Here is a 16322-nt window from a genome sequence, read left to right on the forward strand (position 1 = left end):
GTGATTTTGGTTTTTAAAAAATAAACAAAGAAAAGAGGTGCATGGGTTGATTAAAAGGTCTTCAATTTTAGTAAGAGTAATTGATGGTCGCGTATAACGGTTTAAGTTACGGGGATGACTCAACAACTAAAGAGTCATGTTTTCAAGAATTGTTAAAGTCACTGAAATGTACAAATATACAATGAGATATGTAATAAACAATCTTTAGGAATACCTTTAGCAGCACAATTTGTTAATGTCTAGTGCAAATACTACCACAAATATGTATTTGACCTTCAAAGTCAAGGTAACATTGAAAACATGTGTAGCTGAGTTTGGGTGGTAGGGCTCTTAATTCTAGCATCGGTGGATTTAGTAATATATTAGGGTAGATTAGTAGGAGTAACATTTGCTGTTAAGAAAGAAAAAAAAACACATGCATCGTAAATCAAAATTATCAATTGCACTCACTTTAAAGTTTAAACCAGAAACAGTTGTGCATTTACTGATCATATAAGATAAAAACTAAAAGAAAAGAAGAAAAAATTATAACTCAACATCAAGTGCAGTCTTGGTGTTCTTGGCTCCAACCAAGTGATGAAGAAGCACACCGGCAGCAACACTAACATTCAAACTTTCGACAGCAAGGAAAGACTGAAACTCCTCCGTGTCGGCATCATCTAACCCTGCACCTACATGTACTGGACTATTCCCTGGAATTTTAACCAATTGAGTACACGACCTCTCGACCAATGGTCTTAAACCGGTACCTTCACTGCCCAATACAAGGATTGTGGGCTCACCAGGTGTCACCTCATTCAAAGTCACGGCCCGTGAAGAAACCGAACCACCAACAACCCTCCAACCATTTTCTGCGGAAGAAATCAAGAACTGCATCATATTTTTACAAGACCGTAGCTCGGTCATCTCAAGTGAACCAGCACTTGCTTTACTTACAACCCCACTAAGTGGTGCAGAGTTCTTTGCACAAAGTACAACCCCTGCTGCACCGAAAAAATATGCTGACCTCATTATAGCACCTAAGTTTTGAGGATCCATAACTTCGTCCAAAGCTAACCAAAGAGGTGCACCTTCTTCTCCATCAGTCACTACACGATCCAGTTCACGTATATTCACCATTTCTAAAGGTGAAGCATCAAGAACCAGACCCTGATGAGGCCGGCTATCAACAACCATGTTAAGATCGTGTTTTGATATCTCTTTTATTGTTAATCCCAGTTTATTGGCAACCCTCAAAACTTTCTCGAACCCTTTTTTATCCTTCTTCCTCTTATTATTTCCACTAAATTCAACCTTCCCTTCTTGAACATATAAAACATAAAATTCTCTTCGGTTTGCTGATAACGCAGCTAGCACAGGGCCGACTCCATAGACACATTCACCAACCATTTTCGGTACGCTAGACTCGGTTGCTTCTCTCCATACCTTCTTCCCAAATTCATCTTGCCTATTCCACTTACGAAACTCATTACCATTTCTTTCCACATTAGCGACCTTGTCAAACCCACCAAGCCGTTCTTTAACCTTATACCAACTTGGATTATCAACTTCTTCATTATCTACATCCAACTCGTCTTCAGAAACCCCCCTTCTTTCTCTATAATCATTTCGTTTATCAAACCTCCTACCCTTTTCCCTACTCTCACCACCACTTTTCACAACCTTTTGAGCTGATTCCTCCCAAGAAGACCGAACGGCCTTTCTTGTGGCTGGTTCATCTCCAGAAACATTCCTTCTTTCCCTAAAACCATTTCCTTCATCTAGTTTCCTACCTCTATCCTCATTTCCAACACCCCTTTCCACAAACTTTTCAGCTGAAACCTCCCAAGAAGACCGACCTGCCTTTCTCGAATCCAACCCATTTTCTGAATTCCCACTTTTCTCTTTAAAATCTTTTCTCCTAATCTTTTCCCTACCATCTTTCGTAAACCTCCCCGCAGACTCCTCCCAAGAAGCCCGCCTCGTCTCACCCGACCTCTCAAATTCCTTTACTTCCTTATCTTTATTCTTAGCTAACCAAGGAAACGTTTTTGTTGAACCACTACCTTCAACCGCTTTCCGACCAACAAAAGTCGAAAAATTTCTTGATTTTAAACAAACCCCATTTGAAAAGGTTCCTTTTTTCGCAGACACTAATAAGCTACAATAATCATAAGTACTTTTAAACCTCCTAACCCCATAACAACAAATGGGTTTTTCTTGAATTAAACTAGGTAAACATTTAGGGGTTTTGGGATTAATGTATAACTGTAAAAAACATTTGGGTTGTTGTGATGAAGCTCTAATGGCAATAGGGAATGTATGCAACTTTGTAAAATTACAGTACATGATTATTTTGAGTAATTAATGGAATTACACTACAAGATTAATAGATTTAAAAAGGTTTTACCTGCTTTGAAGATTTGGGCGGGCGGGTGGGGGTGTCAATCTGAATCCACCATTTTTTGATGGGTTTAGGAACTGGACTGGAAAGTAACAGATAAGTGACCATTTAGGGTTTATACAACAGGCCCTTTATATTTCTATTAAATCTATTTACCATTTTACATTCAAAGATTTGATTTTAGAAATACATTTTACTAAAAAAATTGATATAATTTGATTTATAAAATTTTATTTTTTTAAGAACACTAAATTTATTTATATTTATGCTACTTTATCAAACTACAAATTTTTTTTTAATTAATATAATATTTTATTTTTATTCTTAGATTAAAGCATCTCCAATGGTAATAAGCTATTAATAAATTTTTTTTTTTATCACACCATTATTAAAACAATATAACTTTCAAAACCTCTTTCCTCCACTTTCTTTAATTACATTGAGTGTGCAAGAAAAAAAAAGTTTTTGCTTCAATAGGTTAAAGAATATCAACCTTTTGAAGAAAATAGTCATTACTCCCAATGATAAAAAGCTTTTCAATAGCTTTTTTGTATAAAAAAAAAAGTTATCCATCAATCTACCATTGTGAATGCCCTTACACAATTGTATCATATGTAACTCAAAACTATCAGAAAAACCTTCCATTAATTAGACCCAAGAGAAGTATCTTTTCAAAGTCAAAGAATATTGGATTAGCATCCTCTAGAGTTGATCCAACTTTATGGGTAAAGTTTGATCAACTTTAACCATTAGATTAAATTAAATGGTCAAGATTAATATTTAGTGTTTAAATCTTGACCATTAGATTTAATCCAATGATAATTAGATCAACTTTAGAGGATCTCTATCCAATAAATTTACCTTTCCAAATTTCTTTAAAAAAACTTGATCAACACAAAATACAACAAAACAACAATGGTACCGGAGCAAGGAAGGTAAGATCTACCCAAAATGCATTTTCTTAATTAATTAATTTAAATATTTACACATAATATATCTTAATAAATTTATTTATAATATGCATCCCACAACTATTAAAATAATTACATTATTTTTTTTACATAACTATATTTACATTAATAACCACGCTATACCACAACCACCGTCATTACCACTTGTCGCCGCTATCGTTACTGCCGCCATCTGCACCATCATCACCACTTGTCGCTGCAACCAACCAACATCAAATGTTTATGAAAAAAAGAAGACATGGATTCATTCTAGGCATTTACATGAACGAATTCCCTGAGTTATTTGCTTGTGTTTTACATGAATCCATTTTTATTTTTTTTACATTACGATATTTCATGCCACAAACAATTTTTGTAGTAAAATACCAATTACCAAGTCTGGTAAGGACCAAATTATTGTTTCACCGAAAAATGCAAATATCCTAAGTAATATATACGGAGTAGACTGACACTAGAAACGGTTCATACTACAATAAGCCAGCCTGCCTATATATCGGACTTCTAGCTAGCAAATACTAATAACAAGTATGGAATAAAAAAAAGATAGTTTTGATAGTTGACCTTTGAATGTCATGCCTGCATGAACTTTCTGCTACCCATGTTTTCTTTCAAAAGTAAACTTTTTTTACATTCTTTAATATGAACAGGCACCCATGTTTAAAATCACACCACACCAAAACATAAACATTTAAAAGTGATATATATCAAAATAAGAAAACAAGAAACTCTAACACGAAGCAACATGTCGAAAAACAATCAAGCTCTTGAGGTTAAACACGAGCCTTATTCGGGTAAGTTTCTTTTGATGTTTTTGTATTTGTTCTTATACGTACTACAGATGTGGGAAATCAACTCTTATTTACTACTTTTGTTTTGTAGACATGGAGCAAATGAGGGTAACATTTGTGAGGCTGCTTTTAGGAGAAGATATGTCGGGTCGTGGCAATGGAGTTTCGTTGGCTTTGGCTATATCGAATGCAATTACACATCTTGCTGGTAATATTTACCTTTTTTCAAATTGGTTCAATGTTACACAAACAAATGGGAAGTTTTTGATTCATTTATCTTCAGATTTTTGGGCAATATGCAGCTACTGTATTTGGAAAACGGAATAAACTTGCTCCAATTCCAGAAGATAGAAAAAAGAAATGGAGAAAAGAAATAAGTTGGCTCCTGTCGGTGACTGATAACATCGTTGAGTTCGTACCGTCTCAACAGATAAACAAAGATGGATCGAACATGGAGGTCATTATTAATTCGAACTTTCGTTTGTGCTTTAATATGATTATAATTAAGTGGTCCAATAAACAAACTAGTGATGAATCTAGGAAACAAAATACTTTATTAACCTATAAATATATATGAACTAGCTAGAGGTACTCGATCAGGTACATATGTAATTAAACCAAGTTAACTTCAAAGTAGTTTTCTATTGGCTCGTCACCGCCATGATGGTACCGGACTGGTAGATTGGATAGAGCTGCATGTGAGTGCTAATCGAATACAGGAGAGTTTATATAAAAACCTCTAAACTTGTGGAACAATCTAAAACTCCTAAACTTTAGGAACAAATATAAGTCATATGACTGAATCTTGATGCAGTCTAGCTATCTCTAATTTCATACATATAATTAATTAATATGTCAAACACGGTTATCTAAATATGGGCGGCTTTCAATCTGTTGGACGGGTCAGCTCATTTGGCATGTTCCCCTTTGTAGCACTTTTACAAGTAAATGGGCCAGAATAATTACGCTTATAACTATATACAGTATTAATTTATATACCTCAGATTCTGTTTTCTGATTCTGTTCTTTGCAGATTATGGTGCAACAACAACGAAGTGATCTACACATGAACATCCCCGCATTAAAGAAGCTTGATGCAATGCTAATTGTAATGATTCTCAAACAAACTATCATGTCAAAGTCAAATGTGTTATAGCTACAAGTGAAGTAATGGTCTAGATACATGTTTCAGGATTGTTTAGACAACTTCAAAAACCAGAAAGGATTCTGGTATGTGCCTGAGGATGCAGATGAATCCATTGATAAATGGTGGACACCTAGAGTTAAAGTTCCTCCCGGAGGACTTTCGGATGAATCAAGAAAGTGGATGCAACATCAAAAGTATTGCTGCAACCAAGTTCTAAAAGCGTCGATGGCCATCAATGCTCAAGTTCTTTCGGAAATGGAGATCCCTGAGACCTACATTGATACTCTCCCAAAAGTAATTCTAAAATTTTCTTTTGTTTTAGCTAAGGAGACATATAATGTGTCAAAATGGGTAACTTTTAGTACAGGTGAAAACCGGGTAGAGCTGAGTTGGTAGCCTCTAAATCATTGACCCGTTTAACCCTTAGCTCCTTAAGGGATAAAACATATCTACATGGCTCAAACTTACCATCTATGATATTAGTGGTTGACTTTATGATATGTACCTTATGCAATGATTTGTGATATACAGAACGGAAAAACTAGTCTCGGAGATTCAATCTACAAGAGCATTACAGATGAGCTTTTTGATGGTGAACAATTCCTATCGACCATGGACATGTCATCGGATCAAAATGTAATGGAGCTAAAGAACAAAATGGAAGCTTCAATTGTCATATGGAAGAGAAAGATGAATCAAAAGGATGTCAAGTCTTCATGGAGTTCAATCATAAGCTTGGAAAGGAGAGAAGTCTTTGAAGAGAGAGCAGAAGAGATTTTGCTCCTAATCAAACAAAAATTCCCGGGGCTTCCTCAATCGTCACTAGATATTAGCAAAATCGAGCACAATAAAGTATGACCTAACACACCTTGTCTTTCTTTCTCTTTTATTTATTTATTTTATTTTATGGGCTAAGCACAAAAAGGTTAGTTGGTTAACTGATCTTATGCAATTTAGCCCTCATCAGATATAAATTGTTATCTTTTGAACTATGTAGGATATAGGTCACTCGATACTCGAGAGCTATTCAAGAGTGCTACAGAGTTTAGCAAACAATGTAATGATTCACATAGAAGATGTTCTCAGCGCAGATGAAGTAGAGCAAAGTTCATTATTCGGGGGGATCAAGAAGAACCAATCAATAAATTTCATGCCAGCATCTCCAAGCAGATCAGCCGCAGGTGCACGCAGTCAATCAAAAGTTGGAACTACTCCATGCCACAGTCCTAGAGGATCTCCTACCTTGATGATAACACTATCGGATACAAAAGGGTCGTGGGCCATGGATCAATTTGATGAAATGGAACAGAATGGAGCTGATGACTTAAAGACTACTAAACACCTTAAAATTCTAACAAAAGCAAAGCAGACATACATTGAAAAGCTCGAGGCTTATGGATTAAGAAGCCCAACAGCCCGGCATTAAAGGATTCCCCAATGGAGAGCAAGTTCTTCATTTAAAAATCAACAAGTCGAAAAAGAGTGCGTACGTAGAGCTAGTGGAGATCGATCGAGACTTCATCCAAGTCAATGAAGTACAGGCCATTACCCTGCAGACCGTTTTCGATCCTTTTTACTTTACATAGTCATAATATTAGGCTCGAGATTTCAAGATATTTTGTAGTACTGTACTAAGGCTTTCCTCTATTAACATTTATTTAAATCTTCTTTCCAAAAATTATATGAAAAAATAAATCGGTAAATTCAAATGTAAAGAATTAAATAATAATTAAAGCAAAAATAAAATGTGATGCTAAAATATTGACAAAAGTGTTTCACATGTTCGACTATTAATATCGTCAAGACTTAACAGTGCAGTTGTGTTCAGCGGCGGAGCCAGAAATTATGTATGATAGAAGGCTTGATCACCAATGTTTTCATGACCGATTCAAACGTCGATACGGTCTTTTTACTTATCCACTAGTCTGATAAGAAGAAACTGATGGTGTATCCATATTACGCTACGAAAGGCCTGTCAAACGGACAAGTGCTAACCCGCAGCGTTACGAAGGAACCTGCGTGGGGAAGGCGCCCAACTGGAAATAATATTTGAATAAAGAAGAGATTGCCTAAATCTCTTCTTCCCTAAAATACGGACGATCAGTTCCAATTAATTTGGGAAGTTAAATCTATCCCTAAAAGATCACGAAAAAACCGATTGACAAGTTTCTCTCTCCCGATCCTCCTTTAAAAGCGACTCAGAAGAGTTTGCAGGAGGAGTCGTCACCTATTTGTTTTCATCCATATGTAAACTCAAAGAGGAACACAACAACACGATCCTAATCGGCTAACAATCATAATTAATTGGCATAAAGAGGCTTACTCTCTACCATATGGGAATCGCCAACAAATAGTCCAAACCCCCTAAAAACCCCTTTTAAACCCTAATGTGATTTGGTGTACAAACATTGGCGCCATCCGTGGGACCGCTCTATTGAACTAGAAAAACCCACTAATATACCGTTCTGTGCATCTTACGCTATGAAAATGGTAAAGAAAAAAGACAGGATGACGAGAGGAAGAAGGTCTGCTCTGGCCATTCAACAAGCAAGAATCAGCGACTTGACTGTAGCCAAAACGACGTCGGAAGGTTTTTATTTCCCATTATTAGGAGAAAACGAACCTTCGAGCGATCCGCTCATCATCCAAGCCACTGTATTCAATGTTGACGTCTGGAGGGTGTATCTGGACGGGGGGAGTGAGTGTGACGTTATCTTCGAACACTGCTTCCTCAAAATGCCAGAATCCATATGAGCCCGAAGGACGGATTCCCGGGGACCATCGGTAGGTTTTTCCGGGGAACATGCATGGCCGTTGGGAGAAGTCGACCTAGACGTGACCATCACAGATGGGATACACGAGCGAACGGAGACGCTGGATCTCTCGATAGTACGATCTCCATCCCCCTACAATATAATTTTGGGAAGACCCGCGATGCAAAGGATGAAAATGGTCCCCTCTTTCATCCATAGGGTCATTAAATTCCAATCTGAAACAGGGATAGGATCGATTCACTCCTCTACGAGCCAATAAAACAAATCAATGATGTGAAAAGGGTAGATGACGACATCCCACCTACCCCCATGAAAACGCAGGAAGAAGAGGACGCAACAAGGTTGGTGATTAACCCGAACTTTCCCGAACAAACGATCTCCATAGGTACCCAACTTTCAGAAGGGTGCAAGCACAAACTTAAAAAACTGTTATAGGCCAATGTAGATGTCTTTGCATGGGACTATTCAGATATGACGGGGGTTCCAAGAACCCTGACATTGGAAGGAAAACCCTTCGTCACGGAGCATCGTCTGAAGGAGCACAAGCATATAGAGCCTGTTCACCAGAAGAAACGCAACCTTTCCGCCGAAAGAGATGAGGCTGCCAAGAAAGAGGTGGACGAACTACTCAAAGCAGGGATAATAAGGGAGTCAGTCTACCCTATTTGGATCGCTAACCCGATAATGGTCAAGAAAGGAGATGGAGGGTGGAGGATGTGCGTTGACTTTACAAATATCAATAAGGCATGCCCAAAAGACTGTTACCCCCTCCCGGAGATTGATTGGAAAGTAGAATCGTTAGCAGAGCATAAGCTAAAGTGCTTTTTGGATGCATACAAAGGATATCACCAGACACAGAAGGCGGAGGAAGATGAAGACAAGACAGCCTTCTACACCAGTAATGGAGCCTATTGTTATCGAAAGATGCCCTTCGGCCTTAAGAACGCAGGAGCTACGTACCAAAGATTAGTCGACAAGGCTTTCGCTACACAGATAGGAAGGAATCTAGAAGCATACGTCGACGACATGGTTATCAAAAGCAGGGATGAAGAGGGACTCATCGAAGATATCCTGGAAACCTTCGGGAACCTCAGGAAAATCAACATGAAACTCAACCCCAAAAAGTGTTCGTTTGGAGTAGAGGAAGGCAAGTTTTTAGGATATTATGTAAGTAACAAAGGCATCCACGCAAATCCCTCAAAGATAAATAAGTTAAAGCAAATTTCGGCACCAAGGACAATCAAAGAAGCCCAAAGCCTGAATGGCAAACTTGCCGCCCTTAGCCGCTTCCTCTCACGCGGAGCCGACAAGCAATTACCCTTTTTGAAAGTGTTGAAAGGATGTCTCAAGAATAAGAATTTCACATGGACAGAGGAGGCGGGAAGAGCTCTGGAACAGATGAGAAAATATATTGCGGACCTGCCAACGCTAACAACCCCAAAGCCAAAAGAAATACTCTACGTGTATCTGGCCACCTCACTTGAATGCGTCAGCGCTGTGCTTGTGGCAGAAAGGGATAAACAACAGATACTCATTTACTTCGTGAGCAGAGTCCTGCAAGGCGCAGAAGCCAACTATCCCGAGTTAGAAAAACGGACCTTGGCCCTTGTCCACGCAGCACGTAGGTTGCGAAGGTACTTTCAGGCGCATCCCATCGTTGTATTATCTGATAAGCCAGTAAGGCAGATATTGCTTAAGCCAGAAAAGTCGGGACGTGTGGCCAAGTGGGCCATCGAATTGGGGGAGCACGACATTGAGTTCAGGGCCAGGAATGCAATTAAAGGGCAAGTATTGGCTGACTTCATTAGCGAAGTCCACGAAGGCGAAAACTCGATGACACACTCTGTGTCACTCGAAGTATTGGGGAACGTCGAAAATGATGTATGGAAGTTGTACACCGATGGAGCCGCAAGCTCCGATGGCTGTGGAGCCGGTCTGATGCTAGTCAGTCCTGAAGGCAAAGAATTTACCTATGCTCTGAGATTTGAGTTTGGAGTAACAAATAACGAAGCTGAGTACGAAGCATTGCTAGCAGGACTTCGGATCGCTAGAGATATGAAGATCCGCAACCTACAGGTATATGTCGATTCCCAATTGGTCGCAAACCAAGTAAAAGGGGACTACGAAGCCAAGCAGGATACTACAAAACTATACCTACAAAAGGTGCAGGAACTGATGGAATGTTTCAGTCACTTTGAAATAGAGCACATTCGAAGGAACCAAAACAAAAAAGCAGACGCCTTGAGCAAGCTAGCTTCACTCACATTCGGACACCTAGGGAAACAAGTACTGGTAGAAGTCCTCAAGGAAAGATCGATCGATGAAAAACAAGTCTCTGACCTTGTGGAGGAAGAGGGCAAAAATTGGATGACCCCCATTTACGAGTACCTAATAAGCGGAATACTCCCCGCAGACAAGGACGAATCCCGAAAGATAAGGATAAAAGCCCCGCAATATAAGATCCAAGATAAAAAACTGTACAAGAAAGGCTTCGTCACGCCATGGCTCCGATGCGTAGGTCCAAACCAAGCAGAAATGATCATCCGAGAAATACATGAAGGAATCTGCGGAGCACATGCAGGAGCAAGATCCGTCGCAACGAAGGCTGTGAGGCTAAGGTATTTTTAGCCGACAATGCATCAGGACTCCACAACATTATTGAAAAATTGCGAGTCATGCCAGATACGTGCCAAGGTCCCGAGACAACCTAAGAATGATATGACCTCCGTCACTTCGGCATGGCCCTTCATAAAGTGGGGCATCGACATTGTGGGACCTCTTCCCGAAGCCCAAAACAAGAAAAAATTCCTGGTTGTCGCCATCGATTACTTCACCAAGTGGGTGGAGGCAAAGCTGCTGGCCACGACAAACGGAGACCAAATGAAGAAGTTTGTATGGGAACACATCATATGCAGGTTTGGAATACCTCATACAATTGTCTCAGATAATGGCCCACAATTTGCCAAAGGCGTTTTCCCAGAATTCTGCAAGCAATTGCAAATTCAACAATCCTTCACATCCGTTTACCATCCCCAAGGGAACGGGCAAGTGGAGGTAACCAACAGGGAAATAATTAAGGGAATGGAGAAGCGCTTAGGGCGAAACCACAAGGGATGGATAGATGAACTACCACTAGTCTTATGGGCCAACAGGACAACGCCAAAACGAAGCAACGGAGAAACCCCTTTCAGTCTAGCATTCGGAACGGAGGGTGTCGTCCCAGCAGAATTCCAAGTCTCTACCCACAGGATGATAAACACCGAAGGGAACGAAGACAAACTAAGGATAGACCTGGATTTGCTGGAAGAACGACAAGAAATCGCCGCCATCAGAGAAGCCGCGTTTAAAAAGAAGATTGAAGGGTATTACAACAAAAGGGTAAACCCAACAACATTCAAAGTTGGTGACTACGTACTGCGGTTGAATAGCACGAGCGAAAAAGAATACACTGGAAAAATGGGACCTACTTGGGAGGGTCCATACAGGGTAAGGAGAGCATTTGGAAAAGGAGCATACGAGCTGGAGACGCCCGACGGAGCTCCGGTTGACAGGACATGGAATGGCTCAAATTTGCGGAAATTCTAATGTTAGAATTCCTTTCCCTTTTAAAATATATGTAGTACTAAATAAAAATGCCTGCAAGTAATTCTGCTCATACATACATTTGGCCAAGTGCCTCATTCAAGCATCAAAATCCTATGGGAAAATGCAAACAAAATATATATAAAATGGCCATATATATATATATATATATATATATCAGAAAAACCGCAGAAAGTCCCGTACGGCTGGGGCAAAAGCGTCAAGGTGATATTCGCCTTGGGGGGGGGTCGCTACCCTCGTAAAAAGGGAACAAGCTAACAGGGACGCCTGAATAAGCTAACCTTATACACGTAATCACGTAAGAGAAGCAAGTTTTAACTACTTCTAAAAACTAATCCTCAAGCCAATAATAGAAAATTTTGCTATAAAATGATATTTATAAGCACACAGAATATGGTCATATAAAACATATCATAAGTAAAATAAGAAACTAAACCGTCTGTTAAACATGCATATGGGTATCATAGTTTGACATCAAAACAGATTAAAAGGTACATACCAAAATAAGTCTTAAAAATATTTATTATAGTTAACCAAACCGGGGTTTCACGACTAGGAAATTGTGCGCCCCAGTATTGTGCAGGTGGGTGAGATCATGAACATAGTTACTCTGGTAATTCACCAGCTTTGAGATGGCTTCTTCGAACACCTGTTTAGCCTGGAGATATTCAGGAGGCTAATCGGAATGCTGAATAAAAGCCATCCCTTTCTTCTTCGAAGCATTCATGACGGCATCAACTAAAGCAACAGCCTCTGGCCCTAGAGCAAGAGTTTCAAAAATATGGGGAATTACTTCTTTCACAAACACTTTTACCTCCCGACGAAGTTCAACATTGTCCAGATCCTTTTCCAAAAGCTCATCATGACGCCTCTTCAAACCCGCACGCAACACCTTCATCTCCACATCTTGCTCAGATAAGCGCTTCTCCAAGTAGGCAACCCGGTCAAATAAACTAGTGATGACAAGCTGGGACTCCTTCAACATATCTTGAGAATACTCATATTCCTGACACATACCACGGACCAAGAGATTTTTTCGTTCACTCATGTTATCAGATAAAAGTTCCTCCTCCATGAATTTTCGAAAAGAATCACCAGAAAAGGAGATGGGAGGAAACGCAGCAAGACCCTTCCCTTTGTCCGAGACAGAGTCATCATCGATGTCGGTAACCTTTCTTTTTAACATGGCTCTAGAACTTGGCGAGAACAACAAAAGACGGAGATTTTTGAAGAAAATAAAACGAGATGGGAGTATGTGAAAGAAAAAGTGGAAACAGTGACCTATGGGAAGGGAGCAGCGAAATGACTGAAGGCAGAAATTCAATTGAAACAATAAATATTCCTGCGCAGCAAACTGTTTTGGCACAGAAGAGTAAAAATCCCAACCGTCGATCACAGACCTAGGGATACGTGCAGCGACTTTTTGGTTCCCATTAACTGCCACATGTCCTTTCATAATGAAGCATATTTCAAATATAGTCCAAGGGAATGCCTATTTGGCAAAAATCATCCCCTTGGACTAGGGGGCTTGATGGTGTATCCATATTACGCTACGAAAGGCCTGCCAAACGGATAAGTGCTAACCCGCAGCGTTACGAAGGAACCTGCGTGGGGAAGGCGCCCAACTGGAAATAATATTTGAATAAAAAAGAGATTGCCTAAATCTCTTCTTCCCTAAAATACGGACGATCAGTTCCAATTAATTTAGGAAGTTAAATCTATCCCTAAAAGATCACGAAAAAACCGATTGACAAGTTTCTCTCTCCCGATCCTCCTTTAAAAGCGACTCAGAAGAGTTCGCAGGAGGAAGAGTCACCTATTTATTTTCATCCATACGTAAACTCAAAGAGGAACACAACAACACGATCCTAATCGGCTAACAATCATAATTAATTGGCGTAAAGAGGCTTACTCTCTACCATATGGGAATCGCCAACAAATAGTCCAAACCCCCTAAAAACCCCTTTTAAACCCTAATGCGATTTGGTGTACAAACAGAAACGAATTAAAAATTAACGTCATCAATAGCCAAAAGTTTAAACATAAAGTATGTTGATAAATGAATTATGTTGTATAATATTTCCTAAAGAATAGCCTAACAATTCTCCTAAAATTATAAGAATGTGACATATGTTATCTATTAGTTCTCTTTTCTAATCTTGCCTCTTGATTTTTTCACATGTCATCATCTCATGATTAAAAGGATCTTTAAACTATTTAATTAGGAGGATTAATCAATTTCCATATCTAAAAGTTAAAAAACTAAAATAATTACAATGTTACATCTTCCCCAGAAACTTTCCACCTCCACCATATTATACTTTCCCAGCTCCCCATATGCGTAGATCACGTATGACATTAAAACAACTACACCATTTATTTTGTTACAAAAACCCTCCACCGGAATTACAAAACGGTCGAATTTTTATGTATAGATATCCGATTCATTGTTGGCTTGCCATGGAAGGTTGGCGGGGCCATCCCCCCTAATGCCTCCTCCACTGGCTGTGTTTCTACAAAAGAAAAGCCTAATGACATAGATAAACCTTTTAATAAAAATAATATAAAATTAAATATTGATATAAATTGTAACTCGTATTAATTCAAATGTTGTAACATGTCTAATTTTTATGTATATGTTATTATTAAATAGTCATCATGCAATAAAGTATTAACTATTTAGACATTGAGTTAAAGTGTAAATTGATGGCAGAAAAAACAAATAAGTGTAAATTAGTTTAGACATTTGATGATTTAATTAACTTTTAGAAAATTGAGAGTATGATTGGTCAATTAATAGCTATTTGGTATTGTCATATAATATATATATATATATATATATATACTAGAACTAGACTACATTTATGTCCCTGTCAAATACACGGATTATTTATAACATTTCAAGATAAGATAAGTTTTTCAATATGAGTATATAACTTAAATTCACACACTGGGGTAGTCCGAGATATGGGTCCTTTAAATTTTTATTGTAGTATGAATTTTTAAAAATAATTTATTTTTTATTGGTGCTACGGGTCAAATAAATATGGAATACCGGTCAATGTATCTAGTTTTAATCTTTCTAAATATTTTTGCTATCAATATAACTTATAAAGATGTAATTGTGTTGATAAATATGAAAAGAATACTCCAAAAACTCTTATAAACCCACCAAAAATAGACAAATATATATCCTTAAAAAAGTGTTAAATTTGTAACAATCTAGGCGTTATCGTCACTTTGCAGCAATACGAGGCTAACAAAAAAGATTTGTGCTACAAATCACCTTCGATCTTAGTTCCGCAAGTGAATTCACATAAATATTTTTTATTCACCTAAACTACAACATTAGGGTGTATTTAGCAAAAAAAATCTATCTAAATATAAATACGTACAAAGCCAAACAAGTAGGATATATTGTGAAACAAGTTAATGTTTTGTTTCTTGTCCTTGACGACATCAAATATATATTAATTTCCCCACCCGCCCCGGCCGGCCAATTAATATAAAGTATAAACCCTGGCCCCTCGATCGATCATAAACCCTAATTAATTATAATAACAATATGAGTACACTACCGGAATCTAAACGCGAACCATGCCCGGACCGAATCCTAGGCGATGTGGGGAGTGCCTTCAGCATGGGTGTAGCTGGCGGATCCGCTTGGCACTTCGGAAAAGGTGTGTGGCAATCACCATGGGGTCACCGTTTTAAGGGCGGTTTAGATGGTATGCGTATGAATGCGCCAAGAACTGGCGGGGCGTTTGCTGTATGGGGTGGTTTGTTTTCTGTGTGTGATTGCAGCATGGTGTACCTTCGGCAGAAGGAAGATCCATGGAACTCGATTCTATCGGGTGCAGTTACCGGAGGGATCCTTTCCTTGCGACAAGGGCTTCCTCTTGTTGCTCGGTCTGCGGCTATGGGTGGGTTTTTTTTGGCTATGATTGAAGGTGCCGGGATTATGATTAATAAGTCTGTTAGTCATGCTCAACAAGTAGCTACCTCTCAAGCTATGTTAGAACAAGAAAAGCAGCCCCAACCTCTGCCTTCCGATTCTGGCCCGGGCTGGCTTTTTGGCGGGAAGAAAGAGCAAGTCAAGGAAAAGGTGACCACGGAAGTTTTGGATTCGCCAATCCCCCCGGCTTTTGAATATAATTGATCAATCCAATTCAATTCATACATGCATGTTTGATTGACCTGATTAAATTTTTTTTCTGATTAACAAGTAATGGAAGTTGTTAGCCTAGTTTATTCTCTAATAATATGTTATGTTTAGTTAATTTAATCTGTTTTAAGATCTTTGCTTGGGTTTCTAGAATTGGTGATTTGCTATGATGATTTACATATGATGTGTTTGGATGGGGGATCCAATTTTTCTAGCTTGTTGCTTGGGTCTGTCTTCTATTAGTCCCCTGCATAGTTTGAAACATATATGATTATATATAATGATGTTTATACCCTAGCTAGTCATAATTGTTACTACTATTATTATACATGTTGTAAAATCTGACACAAATTATTTTGCTCTCATTTGACACAAGGCTGAGCATCTTTTTGTTAATTGGTATTGAAATAATGTTGCCAGTGGGCATAGTAAGGTTCTGTATGCTCATACATACTTCCTGCGTTTTGGACCCTAAATCACTGATTGCACGG

At 38.7% G+C, this 16322-nt stretch overlaps 3 protein-coding genes across 3 annotated transcripts; 2 read left to right on the forward strand and 1 right to left on the reverse strand.

Annotated features, from left to right (window-relative positions):
• Positions 1–423: 423 nt before the first annotated feature.
• On the reverse strand, positions 424–2391 carry LOC122595297 (uncharacterized tRNA/rRNA methyltransferase slr0955). Its single transcript, XM_043767639.1, has one exon. It carries the CDS (start codon positions 2326–2328, stop codon positions 526–528), a length of 1803 nt encoding a protein of 600 aa, XP_043623574.1. The 5' UTR covers positions 2329–2391; the 3' UTR covers positions 424–525.
• Positions 2392–4235: 1844 nt separating this feature from the next.
• LOC122597703 (rho guanine nucleotide exchange factor 8-like) lies at positions 4236–7572 on the forward strand. The gene is made up of 7 exons (XM_043770272.1): positions 4236–4350; positions 4445–4599; positions 5176–5250; positions 5335–5583; positions 5821–6141; positions 6287–6385; positions 7432–7572. Exons 1-7 carry the CDS (start codon positions 4236–4238, stop codon positions 7570–7572), a joined length of 1155 nt encoding a protein of 384 aa, XP_043626207.1.
• A 7534-nt stretch (positions 7573–15106) lies between these two features.
• On the forward strand, positions 15107–15946 carry LOC122598213 (mitochondrial import inner membrane translocase subunit TIM17-2-like). Its single transcript, XM_043770815.1, has one exon. The coding sequence runs from the start codon at positions 15232–15234 to the stop codon at positions 15823–15825; it is 594 nt and encodes a 197-aa protein (XP_043626750.1). The 5' UTR covers positions 15107–15231; the 3' UTR covers positions 15826–15946.
• Positions 15947–16322: the final 376 nt, after the last annotated feature.

This window comes from Erigeron canadensis, chromosome 4, assembly GCF_010389155.1.
Source record: "Erigeron canadensis isolate Cc75 chromosome 4, C_canadensis_v1, whole genome shotgun sequence".
NCBI lineage: Eukaryota > Viridiplantae > Streptophyta > Magnoliopsida > Asterales > Asteraceae > Erigeron > Erigeron canadensis.

Excerpts from the sequence above, each read along its gene's own strand:
- LOC122595297 (XM_043767639.1), bottom strand. The coding sequence starts at position 2,328 with ATGTACTGTAATTTTACAAAGTTGCATACATTCCCTATTGCCATTAGA.
- LOC122598213 (XM_043770815.1), top strand. The coding sequence starts at position 15,232 with ATGAGTACACTACCGGAATCTAAACGCGAACCATGCCCGGACCGAATC.
- LOC122597703 (XM_043770272.1), top strand. The coding sequence starts at position 4,236 with ATGGAGCAAATGAGGGTAACATTTGTGAGGCTGCTTTTAGGAGAAGAT. Across the intron at positions 5,251-5,334 it reads AGCTTGATGCAATGCTAATT|GATTGTTTAGACAACTTCAA; the intron begins GTAATGATTCTC and ends TACATGTTTCAG. Across the intron at positions 6,142-6,286 it reads GCAAAATCGAGCACAATAAA|GATATAGGTCACTCGATACT; the intron begins GTATGACCTAAC and ends TGAACTATGTAG.